Source organism: Ciona robusta, chromosome 3 (assembly GCF_009617815.1).
Source record: "Ciona robusta chromosome 3, ASM961781v2".
Lineage (NCBI taxonomy): Eukaryota > Metazoa > Chordata > Ascidiacea > Phlebobranchia > Cionidae > Ciona > Ciona robusta.
Genome location: NC_143237.1, coordinates 7,018,118 through 7,040,311, shown reverse-complemented (window position 1 = coordinate 7,040,311; position 22,194 = coordinate 7,018,118). Strand labels below are relative to the sequence as shown.

Genomic DNA, 22,194 nt, shown 5'->3' with positions numbered 1-22,194 from the left:
CGAAACCTACAGCTACAAAATCAACCTAACCACCCCTGGAATTTTTCAGTGAATTATATAACAGGTTCACGGGTAATTGGAGTGGCAAAAAAAAATTGTAGTGGCAAGGAAAAAGGATTATTCCAAAATGGCAGTTTGAAATATATATTGCGGTGTATTTATCGTGTATCCTGACTTTTGTAACTGGATTACACAATGCATGCTATTATAGGGATGTGCTGGAGTTGAAAAAGCTCGGGTTCGCCGAGCGCCGAGCTTCAACGAAAAGCTCGGCACGAGCACGAGCCCGAGCACCTATGACGTCATCAAGGAGAAAGGCGTACGAGAATGCGTTCCTATTCAGCCGAAAAGCGTCGCTAATCAAAATAATACAGAACACGTGGTTTGCGGTTAAAGACGCGTCTCGTTTCGTAATTTCTACTGTTGCAAAATGTAAAATTCATACAAAAAGTATTTAATTAAAAAAATATATATAATTGTTACAGCCAGTGGCGCACCTGGCAAGTTTCTACGCATGTTCATCTTGGATACGGTAACGGTTATTTACGTCAGAATAAACCTTTACGATCGTTACATCACAAACGAGATTGTTGAAAACAATCGTGTTTCATTCGCTTCTATACGATCTGCAGTTTGTGTATAACTTTTGTTTCTGATGATTAGTTTAAGTGCAGGTAAATCGCGATTATGTGAGTTTTAATTGGTGGAAGTATAAGAGCGAGGAGCGACGCTATCAGTAAGTTGGAACCAACGCAAAATGTAATATGATATTACAAAGTATCTTCCCGGCCGAGCTTGGACAGAAGCCAAAAAACATCGTTTGTTGGCACCGCACGAGAAACAGAGTTTCATTACAACATTTTTCACGAGAATAAATTCACAACGATTGCTTCGTTTGTTACGTGTGGAATGTATGCTACCGCATGCGTCTTCCTTTATTTCATACGCCGGCGCAGAGTGTAAAAATGTGACGCTGATACACGATGGTTTGATCTCGTGGTTGGTTTGGCTGCCCAATTTAGGCAGTGGGCACATTCCTCCCGATTGTTATATTATGAAACGTCATAATTAATAGTTACCTTGCGATAGGACACCTGACGTAATAATTGAATGAAAAATTGTTCCAATTCCAAGCGAAGGAATGTTATATTGAATGCAACGCGTGTGTGTGTGCGTCTTAGCATTTTCTGGTTGCGTGCGTGTCTGCGGTCAAGGGGGCTGCCATGTGGTTGCAAAACCGTGGTTGCAGCAATTTATAACATTTCATTATAAAAAAGTTTAAGAGTTTTTGGCTTTTTATTTAAAATCTGATACGAAAACATTGGGCGCTCGTGTAATTCGACACCGGCTGTAATTCGATACGGGCAAATTGCTGACGTTGCGATTCGTTACTTGCGAGAGAGCAAATTTACAACGAACGAAAAACAACTAAAGAGAAAGCTACGATGACCAGTCTCGTTATCTCTTAGTAGCTTCACTTTTTTTTCATTTTTAATATTTTTCGCTCTCGCGTGCAACATTATAGCATAAGGCTCGGCGCTCGGCCCAGTTTTCAGCCGAGCGCCGAGCGTCAAAAAAGGAGACGCTCGGGCACGAGCTTTTGAGTTCGGGCTCGGCTCGGCACATCCCTACATGCTATAACATATGAGAAAATCATGATTGGACAGAAACATTTCAAAAATCTGATTTGCACTTTTGAATAATTCCCAATAAAAAAATACAAAGTAAACCCTTGGAAAAACCATCACATTTTCCCCCCAAATAAAAATCATGTTTCTTCCATATTTTCAGCAGTATGCTCTTCTTCCGGAGCCGGCAAACGTGACACAATCTCAATAATCTCATCAATTTGCTCTTCAGTGATTCTTTCTTCGCTTTCTTCCACAATAAGAGAGATCTCAACTGCGGTTGTTGGCCGAAGGTTTACCAACTGTAGTTTTTCAGCTTTGGTTAAACCAAACGGCAAAAGCGCTTTCAAAGTTGTTTCTATGCACGCCTGGTTCTGTAACCCTGCTGGTGTCTCAGAAAGATACCTAATTGTTTCATACGTTATTGTCGATAAGTTCTGGTTATTTCTTGAGTTCTTGTTCTTGCTCAGCTTTTGCTCGTTTGCGTATTCGTTTAAAATGTTCAGAACTTCCATATTACTTAACATAGCAGAACACTTATTGGTTACTTCCATTTCGTACAGTTTAGCTCAACACTCGTTTAAGTTTTTAAAGTTGACCTTATCAAAAACGTAATGAACATGTCTTGACCTGGTAAAAATATTTTCGTATGTAAACAAAAGAACTTTTTATTTTTGTTGCTTCGGAAATCGCGTCTATAGTTTCAAGAAAAATTCCAACTATGCGTGTAACAACACAGATATCTTATAAATAATATAAACATTCTTTAGGGGGGAGAATTTTGGTGTACATTTCTGTGTCACTACTTTTTAGTATAGCCATGTCACAAAAATCTAACCCAGCGAATAAAAACGTATTGAATGGACATTTAAGAAGCACTGTTTCAGGTTGCACTATCATGCCTTTTAGTTTGTGACTTTCAAATGTGTGAACTCTTATGTGTTTTTTATTTACAAAAAAAAACAGTTTTTTGAATAATTTATTCTATTCAATATCATTCGATAATCAGGAACATTTACACACGACATAAAATAAGACAATATTAAAACAGAATTTGGCCACAACTAGTAAAAAGTTCACTAATATTATAAAAAAACAACCATTAAAAAAATTGAACCTAAACCAATTAGAAAATGATTGTTTGCTTCAAACATTATAGACACAGGCCGGCATATTTAAAAATCATTTTAATAGATTGTAAAATTGTATACAAATACAGTGATTGGGCAAAAAAGTATATTTATCTAATTCTAAGCTCCTTCATTTCTTAGATCATCACGAATAACTCTGTCAGGATCCAGAAACGAATAACAGTCAATATCAACTTTGATTTGGCGCAGTTTTTGGATAAGGTTACGGACTGTTGGATTTGGGTCTATTTCTTTCCATTTTTGAAACACAGCTATTTTTCTTTCTTCATCTGAAACAAAAAAATGCAAATTAAGTTGAGCATCACACCACAGTTTCAATGGTACATTTCCAAAAATAGATCCACTGATTTTAATATTTTATTACTTCTCCTGTGATCTTGCTTGATATTATCTATTTGAGCAAATGAAATGCCAAGATCAGAAGCCAGTGTTTCCCAAGAGCGTGCATAGTTCTTTCCAAGCCGTCTACAATCTTCATCAGTTAAGTTGCGATCTCCAACAGATAGCTGAACATATATACAACATAGACGTGAATTACAACTTAAAACAAAGACCTCACATTACTCTCTTGGATTGTTATCAATAATTTATATCCTGCAGTAAAAGATAAATATACAAAAATATATTTCAGAAATAAAATATCTGTAAAAAATTAGAACACATTCAATACACAGTGATTACTGAATGTAAAGCATTTTAAAGTTAAGGCAAGCTATATAACTTATTAAAATTACCGCCATGGCTTTCATGCCATATTAATATCGTACTACAGGTACACGGTACACCACTGACTGTTTTACTGTAAGTTATTTCAATGTAAGCATTTTAAAAACTTAGCTGAACTAGAAAGGTGACTAAAAGATGAAACTCGCTTTACCCATTATGAATGAATGAATGTACCTTACTTTATCCTCTCGTGGCGGAAAAACGACACTGTTATAACACGGGTGTGCACCACTAGTGACCACTGGGTTGGAACAGTTGCCGCTAAGTGTTTTGCTCAAGGACACATACGCCCACAATGGTAGCAGCGACAAGCCTTGAATCCATTACCTCTGGGTTACAGGCAGGCCCGCTAACCACTTCGCCACGGCGCCGGACAAATTATACATATTTAGACTTACCTGATCATTTTCATTTTGCGCTATATGCTGGTTATTGTCGGGTTGTGCTGCCAAATTATCACCAATCTCCATTCTTTCACTTTGCTCTGCTGTTGGGTGATGTCCCGTGAAAACTTCCGTAAAATTATACCTATAGTTTTCTAAGCTTCGTTGGAATGACAGTCTGTTCAATTTTGTCTGTGGAAACAATAGATTAGTCACTGCCCACTGGTATATAGATTGTAAGACAACTTGATTTTATGTTGAGGGAAAAGCCAAAGGCATAATATTAGGTATGCCTGGTGTAACAGATCACTCCTATTTTTAAACCTGACAATGTATGTTTCATGCTTTCAGCACCCCAGTTTACACATTAAAATTGCTGTCTATATGTTTTAAAAATCAGTTTGCCAATATAGGGTGTACACCCCGGACTTGAATGCCGTTTTACCAGAAGTTCTTGTTTTGCTTGCATAACAGCATGTTGTAATACTTCTTCATCCGTATGTGTTAGAGGTTTCAATTCCGTTGCAATGTCTGTCAAGACAAAATCAAATTTGTTTATATGCCTAATACATTTAGAGTTTAATAAAACAGTTTACAAAAACATAATGAGCATATGCATAACATATAACTTACCAAGAAAGGTTGGCCTGTCATTTGAATTTTGAGCCCAACATCTTCTTAAAAAATGTTCAAAAGCTTCATAATTGTCTATTGTGCCTCTTAATAAGTTCAGGTCAGGTCTACAATTTGCTAAAACTCTAAGCTTAATGTCATTGTTTGATTGACCTAAGAGAGATGGCATATGGTGAAGTTGCAGTTGCCATTATTATCAAGTTTATAGAAAAACTGCTAGAAAAACATACAAACTGAGATTATTATCTTTAAAAAGAAATATTGGTGCCAAAAGTTTGTTATGTATCTAATTTGTGGGAGTATGTGTCTTTGGGCAAGACAATTAACAGCAATTGCTCCAACCCAGTGGTCACTAATGGGTTGCCCAGATTATCAGTCCTACTTAAAAATAAGAAAAAAAATTACCCACAAAGTAAAGTACATACATGGTAACTGGTAAACTGGCACGAGGTGTATAAACACCTGTATTATGACTGTGGTTTTTGGGCTACGCAAGGATAAAGTAAGTTACATTCATTCATACTTACCTCTGTAAGGTATCTCACGAGCAAGTAATTCCCAAGCAAGAATGGAGAAACTAGAAATAAAAAATCAAGATAAAATTAATAATAAATCATTAACAAAATATGCATTTAGTATTCTATTCTATGTGGGTGAGGTCCTGCCGTGTGCCACACCATAGGTGCTAGGATTCAGGCCAGGATTGGCCCATTACCTCAACACCGGGATCTAAATAGAGGATTACCTGTACACATCATATTTTGAAGTTCTTCTAAAGTTGTCACTAAAAAATTCTGGTGCACAGTATGGTATAGTTCTCATGCTGTTAGGATCCTGTTTTATTACTCGATCTCTATTCTCGGTCACTGTTGAGAATCGGGCAGCACCAAAATCAGTAATCTGGAATTAAACACGTTTACCTTTTCTTACTAATTTGGTAGTATGTGTGTGTAAAACAGAACACCTATGATATAACGACTGTGTTTCCCCACCATGCGAGCATAAAGTAAGGTATGTTGATTTAAGTGATTTATTTTATACAATGGTTAGCAACTTAGCATACTACATTAAATGAATGTAACTTACTTTATCCTCATGTGGCTATAACACAGGTTTTCATACACCTCGTGCCAGCTGTTACTGTCTATGTATGCTACTTTGGGCTTTGGGGTTGAATAATTTTTATGAATATTTGTTTATGTATGGCTGATAATTTGGACAACCTATCAGTGACCACTGTGTTGGAGCAATTGTGGTTAAGTGTCTTGCCAAAAAAAACATACACCCACTACCCACAGTGGTGTAGCTACGACGAATCTTGACCCCATTACCTCTGGGTTACAGGCAGACGTGCTAAACACTTTGCCACGGCACCGAAACTTTAACCCTTACATGTGCATGAAGATCTATATCAAGTAAAATATTGCAAGGCTTCAGGTCACAATGCAACAATCTTTGATCCGCATTTATCTCGTGCAACTTGTTCATCGCAACTGCTATTTCGTGCAGCATTCGAAAGGCAAGACAGTTGTCTGGATACACCTTGTATAGAAAATTAATGTTTTAAGCAATATATAGGTTGTGCCATATGTACAATGTAGTGAATGTATTATCATTTTACTTATGTACATAACTACTCACCTAATCGCATTATACAGCTGTAACTTACAATTCAGACTAACAGACTTATCTAACATTTAAGGAAAAATATGTTTTTACTTAATTTATTAATATATTATTATTCATTAGTTTATCGATGTCTGCATACTGTTTTAACTCTAAATCTAAAGCCACCAGAAATACACATGAAACAAATTTCGTTTAATGCATTTGTCACATATATATTATATATATATAGTACTGTGGTGTAAGAGTAAAATGGCACACAAAATTTCCTAATGGTATTTTTAACAATTAAAAAGCACTTTCGGAATTAAGAGGATTTAGTTAAAGTTAACTATGTAAATTTCTTTGTTTACTACTAAATGACAAAATACAGGGATAAAAAATACCTTAAAAACATGGATCATCTTACCCCAACCTACTATACAACAAAGAATAATGATTCCAGTTTTAAACGAATGTCTTACATTGTGCCTATGCAGAAGATCACCCAAGGAGCCGCACTCCATGAATTTGAACACAAGACCATTATATAACAAGCCACGGTAGTATTCCGAAATAAAACCAAAGTAAGGAACACATGCATTTTCATCGGTGGCCCTTTTATTTAACTCTTTTTCTTCTTGAAAATTCCTGAAAAAGTACTATTGCATATTATAATAATACATTTATATAGGTGTTCCCAACAATTTAAATAGCCAATAAACATTACAGGTTACACCACACCACATATCTATGATATGATTTTTATTTGAAATGTTTCGGTTTAAAAACTAAAACTTGAGTATCAATACAGCTATACAGGCATTCTTTGTATGAAAGTTAATGATATATATATTACAGCAACTTGTTCTTGTACATACTGTTCATCCATATGTATACGGCAAATCTTCACAGCAACTGAGTGATGGCGGTTATGCCAAGCTTCGTAAACTGTTCCATAGCTTCCTTGTCCAATTGGAGCAAGTGCAATAGGGTCAACTTTTAGTTCACTCAATTTTATGCAGTTGTCCATTGATTTTATTCTATCTTTGCAATTTTACCATGAATTGCCTAGTCTGTCAAAACTAGACACACATAAATTTAATTCATTACAGTCTAAAATTAAAATTGGGGACACTACAACACAAATCGCAAAACACATGTTCCATTTCAATTATTTATATATGTGAATCTTTTAGGTCAAATGTTGGTATAACGAAGAGGAACACTACAAACTACTGATAATCAACAAGCAAAACTAACATCGATCTTAAAATGTTCAGTTGTTTTTGCAGTTTTAAAGCATTCAATATATCCTTGAAAATTGCCAAATTTCCTTGCAATCGTAACCTGACGCTACAAAAGCTTGGCCAGATTCGTCACAAAATCGCACCCCACAAAGCTGTGTGTCTCTTATTGAAGAACACCATTCATGAGATACTTGTATAGTATCTTGGTTGGAAATTTTCCAAACTCTTAAGAAGCTGTCTTCACTTGCAGAAATGACATTGTAACTTGACTTCTCTTCTAAAGTGGTTGCATCAAGACTTGATACTGCACGGACATGGCCAGCTATGTCAGCAAGCAGGGTGAATGAAGACGAATCAAATATACGAATGTGCCCAGTAAGGTACCCTGCCACCACCATGCCATTTTGTACCAGTTTTACAGAAGTACAAGCTACACCAGTACCAGGAATTTTGCCGGATAACAAGAGATCTGAACCTGCTTTGTAGCAATGAATTGTCCCACCATCATCTGCACTTACCATATCGACCCCATTAGATTTTGAGGATTGCAAACCAGAGAGACACATAACAGGTAGAGTATGGTCATGTAGTGTAGTTTTAACCGTGTACACATTTTTGTTTAGACAAATAACAAGAACTTTACCACTGCTTGTTCCGACACAAATATATTTCGATTTAGCACATGCGATACTTAGACATGAGCTTGTTTCATCAATTTCACTGTTTGCCAATGAAAACATCATTAATTGGCCTTCAGAGTCAAAAATGACTAGTCCTTTATGGCTAAGCACGGCCAGAATATTTTCTTTTAATAATTGGAGCCACTTGGCAGCTACTACATTACTTTTATTTTTAGAGCCTGGGTTGTCAGGGGAAATAAGCGCGTGTACAGTTGTGCCACTTTGGAAGCTTAATAAATTAACATTAGTGTTATGAATTGACAGCAAAGTCATTGATTTATGTCCCGTATCCCTGTCGTTCTCATATTTCACGTCTAAATTACCATACAAACTTGAGGAACTTTCAGGAAGGATATGGGTTTTCACTTTTTCATACATTTTATTGCGGATTACTTTGTTGATTGGCACGCTGCTGAAGAACGTCTTGTTTATAATCTTTCCAAGATTGTTGCCGAACAAAATGCTTCACCCAAACTTTCGGACAAGCGTTTTCAAATGCCGTTTTCAAAGTAGCGCAATGTTTTTCTTGGTCCTCTTCGGATTTATAGTCTCTTGTGCACTGAACAAAATGGTCTCTAGCTTTCCAGCATTCCTTCCGTTTACTTGCACTTGGAGCGAAAGACTGTTTTTCCATTCCCACTTAAGTATTCCACTACAATAACACCTTTCTCTCTTTGTGGAGAAACAAATAACATTGAATTGTGTTCTGTGTTGCACAATTTTTTCGGCGAATCTGCGGCGAGTAGAAACCGCGATTCCGATTCAAAAGTCGCTTGTACTCCGCTTAAATATGGCACAGCGAGGACATATCGTCCATTAAAAAATATATATCTTTGTATTTTATTTAAAAACACTTTTGTTGCGAACCAAGATAATTTTGTAAGTGTAAAATGTCGGTTTGCTTTATTTATTTAGTTTATAGTTATTAAACCGTATAGCCTGGTAGCGTAATATAACTTGTGCGTTGTACTTTGTAATTCATGTTACATTATACAAGAGTGTTCGTGGCATAAAGCATTAGTTTATGTAGAAACAAAATTCATTATGTCGCAATGAAGCTCAAAAACGATGTTTATGTTCTTCATGCATGAACAAATTCAGATATGTCGAGTCATTCTAGTAAATTCTGTGTACGTGACGAAGCACCTTATATCAGCTGAGATCGCGAAATTTTGAATACTGTTGCGTTTTTACGTTGTACAACTTAAAATAGTTGAATCTTTGTTACAATGGAGAAGTTTATCAAGCAAGGAGATAACGTCTTGGTCGTGTGGAGCGTCCCACCAACAGGAGATAAAATGCAAACGATGGTAAATCTTATCAAAACAAAATCGTCAACTGGAGTCGTTCAACTAGAGAATGCTCAAAGATTGAAAATGGGTAACTTGAGTCTATATACAGCCAAAATTTTAATATTGTATATATTTAATAGTATAGTAGGGTGGGGGAAGATGGGACACCTGTTAAATCGTGTTTTCTAGTCCAAACATTCAAAGAATTATAAAACCATATCCTCACAACTCCAATAGACCGCTGTTAATTGTTTAAACCACGATCAAAACATTTGGATATTATGTGCTAAAGATGTCCCATCTTCCCCGCCCTACTATATAGTAGGAAACATGAAAAGAAAATTTGTGTATGGTTTTAATAGGTTGAAAAATTTTGATAATTTGGTATTTTTTACTAAAAGTTTAACATAAAGAAACAAATGCTGAAAATTTCCTAAATTTGTCTTTTAAGTGTATATAAATATACATTTGTAATGCACATACACAAAGTAATATCATTTGTGAACAGGTGGATATGAAAGTTCAAGTTATGACATTGCCATCTGTGGTTTATTTTCTGCTGAAGAAATTTATTCAAATGAGATTTTTGCTGAAATCGCTAGAGTTTTGAAACCACAGGGAAAGGTTTATGTGAAGAACAACAATGCTGGTAAATTTATTTTGGGAATGCAACATTGTATTAAAGCAGTATCTATTAAAATATTCACTATTTAAATTTTACCCTGTGCTGCAGCACAGTGGTTGGCGCGCCTGCTAATATATAAGTTATAGGTTGGTTGTTTCTACATTTGTGGTTGTGGGTGCATGTCTCCTTGGGCAAACACTTAATGGAAATTGCTCTAATCCAATAATCAAATAAAAGTTTTTTAGATTTTTACCCATGCAGAAAAAACATACACACAACTTTACATATGTTTATAATTATAAACTTAAATATAAACATTATAAAACAAAAAAAGTTATGTTTTTTGCTGTTCAGACTTCCATGCTTAACTTTAGGGCTTAGGATATCCATGCAACTGTTGGTATTAGGTACAATTTTATGTAAATCATATAAATTTGTATAAGATATAAATTTTTACAACAGTTATGTATGATTACTTCATAAACAAATATAGATAAACATTATATACTTCATAAAAATAAAGTAGATATAAATTCACATTATAATATTTTTTAGGAGCTTCTACAACATCAACTTTAAAGTTATCTGGTTTCATTAATATTATGGAGGTATGCTAAGTTTACTTGGAATGACTAATTTGTTATTCTTCAATTGCCTATTTTTTACTCCCTTACAACTTAGTGATTTTTATGGATTGTCTAAAACATAAGCAATTAAGCATACACTAAAAAAAACTTTTAAAATAACTGGTAACTTGCAAATTGTATTACCCTGTAGGTGAGTAAAAGGTGTATTAAACAGAACCACTGTTTTACATCTACCTATCTGTTTCAAATGTAAATTGTTCATTTAAAATAAGTAAGAATCTCAAAGTCAGGCCTGGTAAGTCAGAATTCCCACAAAACTGCATTATCGTGAAAACTGGGCTTAACATCATCATCATGAACATCTCCCATTCGTTACCATTAAACCCTTGTTGCCTACCTTTTGGGAAAGCGGCAGGCTACAAAAACTGGTGGGGTCCATGCGGTAGCACCCTGGGTGTTGGGGTATTGGGCCAATCCTGACCTAAATCCCAGTACCTATGGCGTGCCAGGCTCAGGACCACACTCACATAGAATAAAATAAAATCGTCTATCTTCCACACAGAGATAAATAAGTAACATTGTTCATCTTATATGTAAAAAAAGATCCATTTATTTAATATGTTAAAATAAGAACATTTATCCATTTTATACATTAAATAAGAAACTCTCATCCATTTGATATCAATGTGTCCCAGGCTGGCCTCACAGAATCGAGCACGGGTGATGCAGCATCTCAGATCCTCGTCGGCGAAAAACCTCACTTTGAAGTCGGGTCGTCTTCTAAATTATCATTTGCTAAAAAGAAACCAGCCCAGGATGAAAGTGCAAAAACAGTTTGGAATTTATCAGCCATGGATATGAATGATGATGATGTGGTATTTCACATGTTTGTTGTTCTTAGATATTTATATTTGTTTCCTAATTGTTTACATACCATTACGTATAGACTATATAGTGGGGGAAGGTGGGACAATTTTATATTCTATTTTCTTGTTTCATTTGGTAGTAAACAAAGAACATTCAAAGAAATATAAAGCTGTACCCTCACGACTTCCATGAACCATTGTTAATTGTTTAAAATACGATCAGGATGTTTGAATATTATGTGCAAAGGTTTTCCATCTTCCCCCACCCTACTATATAACATTTTTTATCCATTTGACCACAAAAAGGAAGATCATAAAATTAAAACATATTTTTTGGGGAAACTTATTTGATGATATTGTTACATTCAGGAATTGATAAATGATGATGATCTTTTAGAAGAAGAGGATCTTGTTGTTCCGGATGCAACAAGTTTAAAAGGAGGATGTGGGACTGGGGAGACAAAACCAAAGAAAGCTTGCAAAAACTGGTACATAATTTTTATTAGTTTGCTCTTACCGATTCTCTATCATGTTAATATAAACATTTAATGATAAATAACATACCAAGTTTGTTGCACAGTGGATCAGAATTCTGCCAATAACCCAGAGGTAACGGCTTCAAGGCTCTTTGCTGCTACCATTGTTGGCGTATATTTCTTAGGGAAAGACACTTAACGGCAATTGCTTAAACCCAATGTTTACTAATAGGTTGTTTAAAAATTACCAGACATACATAAAAATAACCATCCAAAAAGTTACCTACGTGGTAACTTGTAAGCGTGCATCAGGTGTATGAAAGAAGAAACAACAGTTTTTAAACTGTCGTTTTCCAGTGCATGCGATGATGTAGCAAGTTTTATTCATTCATTCATTTAAATGTATTTTTATCATTTATTTCCAGCACATGTGGACTTGCAGAAGAGTTAGAAACCGGGAAGACTCCTCAACCTAAAGCTGCTACATCTGCTTGTGGAAGTGTAAGTGCTTTGTTTGTGTGTAGAAGTAATTTTCATGAAGAAAAAGGCCGAAGTTTATTGATCCCAAATCATTTTTAAATGACATTTCCGTTTGTTTTATTTTTTTTAAGTTTTGGTTTTGAAATCCATCAGAATTTTAAAAATTCAAAATTTTGCTCATAGAATGTTAATTTTTTTTTATCAAAATCGTGATAAAATCTGATAATACATATTTACATTATTTTAGTGCTATCTGGGCGATGCGTTCCGTTGTGCAAGTTGTCCATATTTGGGAATGCCAGCGTTTAAACCTGGAGAGAAAATCAGTTTATCCAACCGACAACTGACGGCCGACTCTTGATCATTTTAATGCGCAATGTTTTCTTTTTGACCAACACATATCAACTCAATACAAAGCACCGTTTTGCAATAATTCGAGTCTGTTTTGTGAACTAAGAGACGGGATTATTACTGTATATAGTAGAGTGGGGGAAGATAGGACACTTTTCATTCTATTTTCTTGTCTTATTTGATAGTAAACAAAGAATATTTTAGGAATTATAAAACCGTATCCTTACGACTCGTATAGAGTCATAGACTGTTGTTAATTGTTTAAAACACGATTGGCATTTTTGGTTGTGAATGAATGAATGATATTATGTGCAAAAGGTGTCCCCGTCTTCTCTCATTCACTTTATTGTTTAATTAAATGCATGTTTGTATTAAACTTAACCATTTTTAGTCTAAATTCCATATCACATGGCGTTCCCGTCGTAGGACCTCACGCATACAGAACAGAATACACAATTAATGATGCGTATTATAATTGCCTTGTGTGGATTTTCCGATATGCTACAGACCATTTCGTTTGTTATTTTGCCCGAAACGGTTGTTAAAATGTAATCCCAGCGTAAAATTGTCCCAATACACGGTTTTGAAAATAATTGTTTTTAAAAATAAATCACGTTAAAATGTATTTTTTCGGTTTATTTTGGATTGCTTAAAACTTGAAATGCAGACGCGTTCGTAAAGGCTTTTGTGGTTGTTCAGGCAAGCATGTAAATCTGATTTTACGTTTGAGATCTAAACATTATGATGCGGTTTTAACACCATAATCTTACCAACGTCAGTTTGTCTGGATTTAGACAATTTTTACGCGGACCAGTAAACTCGTTTAGTGGTTAATTAGAAAAACAAAACACTTTTATCTAGATTTGTCCATACGATTCATTTGGAATGTACGTTCAGTGCAATCTACATTCAAGTTCTAGCTATCAGACATTCCAATCTGAGATAATCGACGCTGTCTTTTCACCTGCTAATCAAACTGCGTAGGAGTCGAAATCGTGGTTCGCGCTTTCGATGGAGCATATCTCTCTCCCCGTGACGTCACTTGAGTGTTTTAAAACGCCTGGAGGGCATACAACAATGAGTTTCTTCGTTTCTCTACGGCAACGGGCGCTTACACTCGCAAGTTATTGTTGAAACAAAGTTACAGTCTAACTAATTGCTGGGTTGTAGTATAAACACAGCAGACAGCCAACAAGATAACATAGTTCGCATTTTAGTGACTAGACGAGCACTTGGTATAAGATGCCTATTTCAGAGTACGTTTTTTTGCTACAGCGCATGTCATATATATCAAATTACACCAATACAGGTCAGGCGTAAATTACGGAACTGTTTAGACTAGCATGGATAGTTTAAACAGGTACGCAAGCAGCGGCAGGGCTCGGCCTTAGAAACATTACACACTTTAGACTGTAAGGTTTCGTAATATTTGTTATTTCAGAAATCCTATCTACAGATTCAAATTTGTATTAGGTTCCTGTTTCGCTTAAGTTACAGATTAGTGTCACAACTTTGCGCTGTGGAGAATGGAATTCGCCTTTATTCTCGTATAAAGGAAACACAATCTACATGTATTGTGGAAATTGTTAGACAGCGGAAACCTTGTTTGTTCAAGTGAGCCAGTTAAAAATCATTTAAGGTACAAGGTATACGCACTAGGACGACTTTTGTATGTAGATATGACAAGTTATAAGTTCTCTTGAGATTCAGCAATCCTGTGCTCCCTTTCCCAAAGGATAATCTCCATGTATCCGCTTAAAGTTATTGTTTTTGGCAAGTTCTGCTGATGGAGTATGAAAGGCCCACTGGACCACCGATGGAGCAGAGAACTGAAATCGGTCGCTCTGTTGTTTGAATACACTTTAAACTCGGAGAGAACCGACTGTTTACATAAGTTTTGGGTGGCGGCCTAGATTAGTTATTCATTGATGAATCCAGTATTTGCTATGTTAGCGTCTTTCGAACACGCCTTGAATTAACAGTACAGAGTATTGGTTATTCTGGTATCTTAAAGCACGTAGCAGAATAATACAAAGAAGAAGTTGTCAGTTGAAGAGTTATAGGAAACGTACAGAAAAGTTCTGGTTTTCGTCAGATCTTATACGTATGAGCAGTACATATTTACTTAGGGAACACATACTGGATATCGTTGACCAAATCAGCAGAAAGTCTCATCACAAGTATACCTATACAGTATGTTGGATTATTCATTAGTTTTGCCTATGGCGCTTCGCTAAATGGCAAGTTCATATTTAATATGAGGCAAATCGAGTCGAAACGAGCACAAGTTTAAAGTTAAGTGGGCTACAGGAATGTAGTCAGATTATTAAATGATCAGTTCTCACAGTCGAGGTGGTTAGGTCTGTACATTATCAGTCACGATTTCAACTTATTTATTTGTACTTTACAGTTTATTAAGGCATAAAATCTTCTGTCAATACAATTTGGATTATACGACAACATGACGACAGGGAAGACACTGTGGGCCTGTGTATTTATATGGTGCATAATGGGTGAGAACTTATTAAGTTTTAATAGCTTTGCATACATGGTAGTTTAAATACCCGTTGCCAAAAGAAGAATGCATAAATAAAACTTTGACAGCTTCTGGTATATAGTACTGTGAAGTAAAATGGGATATTAGTACCTATAAATCCAATATTTTTGTGTTTTTAGCAACTTCCAACGCTTTTTGCTATGGTTGAACATTTTTGTAAATATTTTGGTTACTACCAAATGAGCCGAGATAAGAGAATGAAAACATGTCTCATCTTACTCCACCCTTTAACTGTATCCGTATTATGGTTGTGTAACGGATTTGCATCACTTTAAAGCCATTTTCGTTTCTTTTTTAAACAAAACTTAACATTTTAGAGTTTACTTTTAACGCCAAGTTTCAACAGATTTCCAAGCTGACGGTTTTCTGAACATCGTTTACGATTACGACGTATCTGGAGTCTATGGTCACCCTGTAGAAATGACTTGCAAAGTCGAAACAGAAATTAACAAAGTTGTGAAGGAAGTAAAATGGTAAGAACTAAAACAAACATTAAACATAAACCTTCTTATATAGTAAGGTATGGGAAGACGGGACCTTTAGTTCATAATATCCAAATATCCTTATCATGTTTTAAACAATTAACAATAGTCCATAGGAGTCGTGAGGATACAGTTTTATAAATCTTTAAATGTTTACTACCAAATAGAGTGAGAAATTGAATGAAAGGGTATTTTATCTTCTTCCGGCCTACAATATCAAAACTAAATTCAGAATTTGTTTGACACTTTATTTTGCTCTGTCGGTTCCCACTAAAACACATGTGGTTTCAGCCGATAAATTTGCTCTTGAAAAGTAGTTATTATACTTTTAAATTTGCTTCGTAAATTTAATTTGATTTAATTAGGTTTTACTGGAATGTCTAAAAAACTCCGTATATGAAAATTAGTACCTTCAAGCAGAAGTCATAAATACCTCCTAAAAATATTAAAATCTGATTTTGTATTTTTTTGCTTTCTTAAAGGTACAAAGTGTTAAACGATGGAAAAGTATCGGTAGTCTACTATTACGAACCGCCGAAATGGGACACGCCTGGCCTCAGATATTTGGTAAGTCTGTTTAAACTCGTTTGACTACATCGGACACTGCGTATTTTGCGGTGTGCGATTCAAAAATATCTCTACAGGAAAAAAAACTTTAATATGTGATTTGTGTCCGTGTTTACATGTGGCCTTTCCACACCGCCAAAAACTAGTTTCCTTCCTTTTGTATTTTTTTCTGAATTCTTAAAAAACAATGTGTTTAAAAAAGTAAGAAAAGTAACACGTTTTATGGCAATGCGTATGGGAGCCGTGAAGTGTTATCCCTCCTCGTTGATAGGTTACTGAATTATTGATAATGTTATTCTATCCTCTATTCAGTATTGACTGTAAAATATGGACTACTTGTGCCTATATATAGAACTAGATTAAGTAATCGAAGAAAAAAAACAAATAACTCTTAAAAACTCGCGAATTAAAATATTAATTTGTTCCTTATAACGCACAATCTTTAATCCTAAAATCTGATAAAAGGGAGAAAAACAGGAAATTAATTTTTTGTGTTTTTAGGATCGTGTAAAACTGGCCAACGACGAAACGTCACTTGTAATATCTTCACTGGACCGAACCGACGAGTCGGATTATCGTTGTGACGTCACAGTGATGGTGAATGAAACTACGCCGTCGGAAATTCCACAAGAAATGAGCGTTACTATGCATCTAACAGTATTCGGTAAGTGGTACTTATGTAGTAGGGTGGGGAAAAATGGGACACCTTTTTATTTTAATATCTCTTTAAATTTAGTAATAAACAAAAACATTCAAACAATTATAAAGCCTTTCCGTGCGCCCCTCATGAACCGTTGGTTATTGTTTAAGACAAGATCAGGATATTTAGATATTATGTGCTAAAGGTGTTTCATCGTGCCCCACAATACTATATATAGAGAGACGTAGTCCTCCTTCTTTCGTTCGCAATATCTCGAATCCAAGTTTCTATAATTTACTCCTATTACAAAACTTACGACAAATGACAACATACTCCATCGGGTCGTAATAAAACTACCAACCGATTACGTGATTCGATACGACTGTCGTTTTTTTTACCACGTAAGGATAAACGTAATATAAATTTGACGAAAATGGTTAATGGTATTATTTTCTCTTATCGTCCTGTTTGGCAATAAACAAAGAACATTTAGAAATTAGTAAAACACCATTTACCCCATTATAATATACATGAAATCATTTATTTATTCAATGTGTGTTCTCTTTAGTTCCACCGAGCGGAATAAAGTTGACGACTCTCACTTCGGGCAACAACTTGACTTTGACTTGTCGGTCAACAAGGTCCAAGCCCTCTGCTGACATCACGTGGATAATTACTACTCCGGAAGCTTCGTGGGAAATTCAGTCTTCCAAGGTAAACAAGCAATACATATAGTTAGGTGGGGGTAAGATGGGTCACCTTTATCGCATAATATCGAAATATCCTGATCGTGTTTTAAACAATTAACAACGGTGTGTAGGGGTCGTGACGATCCGTTTTTATAATTCTCTGACTGTTCTTTGTTTACTACAAATGTTCGAGAAAATAAAATGGAAAAGTGTCTCATCTTTCCCCACCCTACTATTACTCACCAGTTTTATTTTCGTAGTATTTACAAATTTAACAAACTTATGTTTTTAAATTTTGTAACAGACGGTAAGCGAAGGACCAGACACGATAGGTTATTTGTATCAAACAATAACTCCAAAAGACAAAGGCACAACGTTCACGTGTGTGGTCAACCACCCAGAAACAAATACAACACTTAAAAAGAACGTATCATTAGGTGAGTACTTCATAGAGCTTCTCGTCTCCTAGTAATATTTTAATTGCAAAACCTCCTTTTAAAAACTTAGCAAAAGTCCCTGTTTTTCTCCTTATTTGAAAATTACAAATTGCCTGAGCTGTTAAAAAGATTTAAAACTGTATTACTGAGCGTAAAATGAGTATGCGATTAATAATTGGTTTCTCGCTCAACGAAATTAGGCCAAAACTTTTTTTTTATTTTGTTTCAGTTGAACCCAGCTTACAGAACCAAGTGCCCGTTTACTTTGACTGGCTGGGTGCAGAAGTTCCATGTAAGTATATCAACGCTACTTAAGTTATGTGGCGTGAAACTTTAATTAATTACCAATACATCACGGAAAAGGTTTATGAATTTATTTTGTGAAATTGTAAAATTCGATTTAATTTTAAAATTTGGTGCAAAGGCAAAATCCGAGTGATCTGCTAATACCCCCGAAAGTTTAAGAATCACTGAAATAAATCATTGTTGGAATACCTTACCATTCTAACGTTTATTCCCCATTTACTGCAGACACAACGTATGCAACCACCCAAAATACTACAGATTCAGTGTCTCAGAAAAGGGGTGGTCTTGTGGAAATGGTGATCAGTCCAGCTCAGACTGTCGAAATTAACACTACGGTTATAGCAATGGCAATCGCCGAAGGAGCCTTTCCATCACCCACGTAAGTAATGCATTACTTTGCCGCGCTCTTACATACTGGTAATCCCAATGCGGAATACGGGGATTAAATATATTTGCCTCGTGATGTGAACTTTAAACGGATAAGAAGGTTTGCGAGCGGAATACGCTAAAGTTAAACCTTATACGGCAGTTCATACCGTGTTCTGTTGCTATATAGATACATTGGAAAGTATTTCTGTTGTGTTCAAAACATCTTGTCAGTCAATGCTATTTTCTGTTGTCCGCTTTGGTCCGCGCGGTCATGCTATTTATGCATCAGTATGTTGCCAATTGATGTTAATCCCGTCTTACCGTCGATTTGACTGCGTTTCCCGCTCCTCGGAGACCATAGGATAAGGTTCTTGAACTGCAGACGCGATGACATCACTTGTTAAAGCTGTCATCAATCGGAACTGGACGCAAGGTCTATAAACGTCCTTGTCTTGACGCGTTCGATTGTGTTTTGTATTCCCAACAGAAGAATAGCATCCGACCGCAGTTCGCTGCTTTAAGAAGGGCATGCGGTCAACTTGACTTTACCAGCAAAGATTTATTGCGCTGTCTAGTTAAGAGTTGGGCGTGATTGCAATACAGATCGCTGATTGAGTTAAATTGACAAGTTGTTGTTCGCGTGTGATATTAATGTCGTGGTTTAGTATACGATTATTATAACAGTACATCGGTGCTATAGATGCAGGCCAGTTATAAATTGCAGTGTTGTAAAAACTCGGCGGAAAAAACTCTAATACAGCTTTCCCGCAAAAAGGCGTTTTTGTTCAAAATGATTAAAGCTAAAGATTATATCTAGCAAAAGTGCAAAACAATGTTGTGGAATATTGCTTTAACAGAATACTATAAAGGTCTACAACTATCAGTGGAAACAGTAGAACTTCACGATAACAGAAAATGCAAAGCAGTTACTACGTTGTTACCGTATAGCTTACATACAGTGCTAAAAGTTACGTATATTCCACTAACCAACATTTGATTTTTGTTTAGATTCACTTGGTGGGGTGAAGACTTAGAAACGTCCAACGAGCCAAGGCTTATAACTCACCTTGAAAAATCACAAGTTTTCTTTTGTTTGATCGAAAATCCAGTGGGACGAGTCGTAATGTCAGTTAAATTTACAGCAGTACCTGAAGGTATGTGTGTTGTTTTTTTAACACAAGCGAGAGTAAATAAGGTACACTCATTTATTCATTTACCAGTGTTTCATACTTGGTAACTTGTAAGCTGGCACAAGGTGTATGAAACAGAACATCATGTTATAACGACTATTGTTATCCGTTCACGCGAAAAATTAAGCAGGTTATATTCATTATGTTCGCTCAAACTATAACGAATTCAAAAATGTACTGGAGTTAAAACAACATGTGCAAATCGATGACTAAACACACCGTTAATAAAGGGTATATAGATGGCGAAAGTCAGGGTTAAAACACCCTTTATTTCAAACTGTAATAATTAAGGCATTTAAACTTGTTTGTTCTTTCAGGTGACCCTGCTATAATTGGAGATAATGATCAGTTTGTAGGTAAGAATTGTTGTGTTTTGTTTTACATGACATTTCTTTACCTGAAACTTTTGCGGATTAAATCGGAAGTTATATAACAAAACTAAAGCAAAGCACAACGTGTTAAAATTAAACGGAAATATATTATGCAGTAGGGGGAAGACGGGACACCTTTAGCACATAGTATCCAAATAACCTGATCGTGTTTTAAACAATTAACAACGGTCTATATGGGAGTCGTGAGGATACCGTTTTATAAATCTTTAAATGTTTTTTTTTTCTGTTTACTACCATTCTACCAAATACGACAAGAAAATAGACCCAAAATGTGTTCCATCTCCTTCGACCCTACTATATATAACTTCTACTTCAACATAACATGATAAAATCGTACTACTCACACTTTGACTACAGTAATATAGCAGAATTACAGAAAATATCGGTACATTTTGGCACAAAAATATATATAGTGGGGGAGTGGGGGAAGGGGGGACAGCTTTTCGTTCTACTTACTCGCTCCATCCTGTAACAAACAAAAATATTTAAAGAAATATACCATCGTACCCTCACGCTTCCATAGACCGTTGTTAATTGTTTAAAACACGTTCAGGCTACTTTGGACATTATGTACTAAAGATGTCCCATCTTTCCCCACAGTACTATATTAAAAAACTAAATATGCGTTTAAAGGTTAGTCCCTTTTCACACAACGGGCAATAATAATGTAACGTCTAAATGTAGGAGATGATGAAGATGAGACGGTCCTTGCAAGCGGGGCAGTGGTCGCTGCTATTGCATTCGGTGGATTGCTTATTCTATTCCTGCTTTCTTTCGTCATCTACTATTTTGGATGCAAAAGACCAACAGATCGACAGTTAGCGAGACGGAGTGTTCGTAAGTTCGATTTTTATTTTGTTATTTTGCTTTTTAAGTTTTCTAATATTTTCCACCTTTTGTGTGATGCGCAATTACACACTACAGAAAGCGAAAGAAAAGGAAATATTTGAATTTTTGCTTTATATTCAAACAAATACCGCAAACTTAAAAACAACGGTCAAATTTCAATAAAATACGGAGAAAAAAACGGTCAGCTGCCCAAATCCTTTTTTATATAATTTGCAACAGCTACAAACGTTCGACTTTGGTCTAAATAACCAGCCGATATAGTACCGTATGACATCATCATATTAGATCTTCATTTGTAGCGCAACTTCTGTAGTCTATACATTAGCCAAGTCGAATGATTCGCGTGGTATATATAATTAGATTTCCTAAATGGACCTTACGGTCCCTTGGGTCGAAAACAAACTTCTTGTTTACGATTGTCCAGTAATAAGCTACATAGCAATGTTAAAATACGAGACCACTGCACGACAATAATAAATGCCCCTAACTGGATAGAAACGAGTTAAGTCATTTTAAAAATTAAGTTTTACTATTACGTTCGATCCTTTTATGTTTGATATAGATTTTTTCAGTGCTTCTTGATAAGATTTTCATTTGAACTTGAATAAACTGCTAAATTTAAATAAAACTTGTACTACAAATTTCTTCGGAAAATATATTGTAAAAAAGAATTAACATTATGTTGTGTTTTAAACAATACTAAAGCAAATTCTAAACTTAAAATTTAGCGTTTTAATTCTGAACTGGTTAACAATTACAATCTAAATTTTATTTTTATTCCGTTCTACAGAGGAAGACGGAGACTTTGACTCCTACGTTGAAAAACAGTAAGTATCACAAACAATATTTAAAATTCTACCACAAATAGTAGGGTGGGGGAAAATGGGCACATTTTCATTCTATTTTATCTTCCCGTTTGGTAGTAAGCAAAGAAGATTTTTTTGTTCTGCATACTTTTCTGACCTTCGTTACTATAACTGGAG

At 35.4% G+C, this 22,194-nt stretch overlaps 6 protein-coding genes across 7 annotated transcripts in view; 2 read left to right on the top strand and 4 right to left on the bottom strand.

Moving 5' to 3' along the window:
• Positions 1 to 35: 35 nt before the first annotated feature.
• On the bottom strand, positions 36 to 2,348 carry LOC149738701 (DNA-directed RNA polymerase III subunit RPC9-like). The gene has a single exon (XM_089874429.1). The coding sequence runs from the start codon at positions 2,180 to 2,182 to the stop codon at positions 1,769 to 1,771; it is 414 nt and encodes a 137-aa protein (XP_089730555.1). The 5' UTR covers positions 2,183 to 2,348; the 3' UTR covers positions 36 to 1,768.
• A 241-nt stretch (positions 2,349 to 2,589) lies between these two features.
• Positions 2,590 to 7,174, bottom strand: LOC149738700 (receptor-interacting serine/threonine-protein kinase 2-like). The gene is made up of 10 exons (XM_089874376.1): positions 7,008 to 7,174; positions 6,612 to 6,777; positions 5,914 to 6,063; positions 5,267 to 5,421; positions 5,049 to 5,098; positions 4,522 to 4,674; positions 4,334 to 4,419; positions 3,904 to 4,080; positions 3,144 to 3,285; positions 2,590 to 3,048 (listed from the first exon to the last, which is right to left on the bottom strand). Exons 1-10 carry the CDS (start codon positions 7,157 to 7,159, stop codon positions 2,879 to 2,881), a joined length of 1,401 nt encoding a protein of 466 aa, XP_089730502.1. The 5' UTR covers positions 7,160 to 7,174; the 3' UTR covers positions 2,590 to 2,878.
• A 37-nt stretch (positions 7,175 to 7,211) lies between these two features.
• LOC149738699 (WD repeat-containing protein 54-like) lies at positions 7,212 to 8,434 on the bottom strand. The gene has a single exon (XM_089874394.1). It carries the CDS (start codon positions 8,432 to 8,434, stop codon positions 7,433 to 7,435), a length of 1,002 nt encoding a protein of 333 aa, XP_089730520.1. The 3' UTR covers positions 7,212 to 7,432.
• LOC149738698 (cytochrome c oxidase assembly factor 6 homolog) lies at positions 8,202 to 8,690 on the bottom strand. Its single transcript, XM_089874431.1, has one exon. It carries the CDS (start codon positions 8,688 to 8,690, stop codon positions 8,436 to 8,438), a length of 255 nt encoding a protein of 84 aa, XP_089730557.1. The 3' UTR covers positions 8,202 to 8,435.
• A 462-nt stretch (positions 8,691 to 9,152) lies between these two features.
• On the top strand, positions 9,153 to 12,815 carry LOC149738697 (anamorsin homolog). The gene is made up of 7 exons (XM_089874408.1): positions 9,153 to 9,436; positions 9,857 to 9,997; positions 10,529 to 10,581; positions 11,256 to 11,435; positions 11,796 to 11,914; positions 12,328 to 12,403; positions 12,630 to 12,815. Exons 1-7 carry the CDS (start codon positions 9,286 to 9,288, stop codon positions 12,741 to 12,743), a joined length of 834 nt encoding a protein of 277 aa, XP_089730534.1. The 5' UTR covers positions 9,153 to 9,285; the 3' UTR covers positions 12,744 to 12,815.
• A 1,078-nt stretch (positions 12,816 to 13,893) lies between these two features.
• LOC149738696 (uncharacterized) overlaps positions 13,894 to 22,194 on the top strand; it is a 15,880-nt gene continuing 7,579 nt past the window's right edge. For both annotated transcript variants that reach the window (XM_089874365.1, XM_089874364.1), the window contains exons 1-12: positions 13,894 to 15,246; positions 15,637 to 15,763; positions 16,255 to 16,339; positions 16,841 to 17,003; positions 17,548 to 17,693; positions 17,973 to 18,105; positions 18,335 to 18,397; positions 18,637 to 18,790; positions 19,789 to 19,934; positions 20,288 to 20,326; positions 21,047 to 21,199; positions 22,002 to 22,038. In XM_089874365.1, coding sequence (XP_089730491.1) covers positions 15,195 to 15,246; positions 15,637 to 15,763; positions 16,255 to 16,339; positions 16,841 to 17,003; positions 17,548 to 17,693; positions 17,973 to 18,105; positions 18,335 to 18,397; positions 18,637 to 18,790; positions 19,789 to 19,934; positions 20,288 to 20,326; positions 21,047 to 21,199; positions 22,002 to 22,038 — 1,298 coding nt within the window. In that variant the 5' untranslated portion in view covers positions 13,894 to 15,194. The remainder of the gene's footprint in view (positions 15,247 to 15,636; positions 15,764 to 16,254; positions 16,340 to 16,840; positions 17,004 to 17,547; positions 17,694 to 17,972; positions 18,106 to 18,334; positions 18,398 to 18,636; positions 18,791 to 19,788; positions 19,935 to 20,287; positions 20,327 to 21,046; positions 21,200 to 22,001; positions 22,039 to 22,194) is intronic.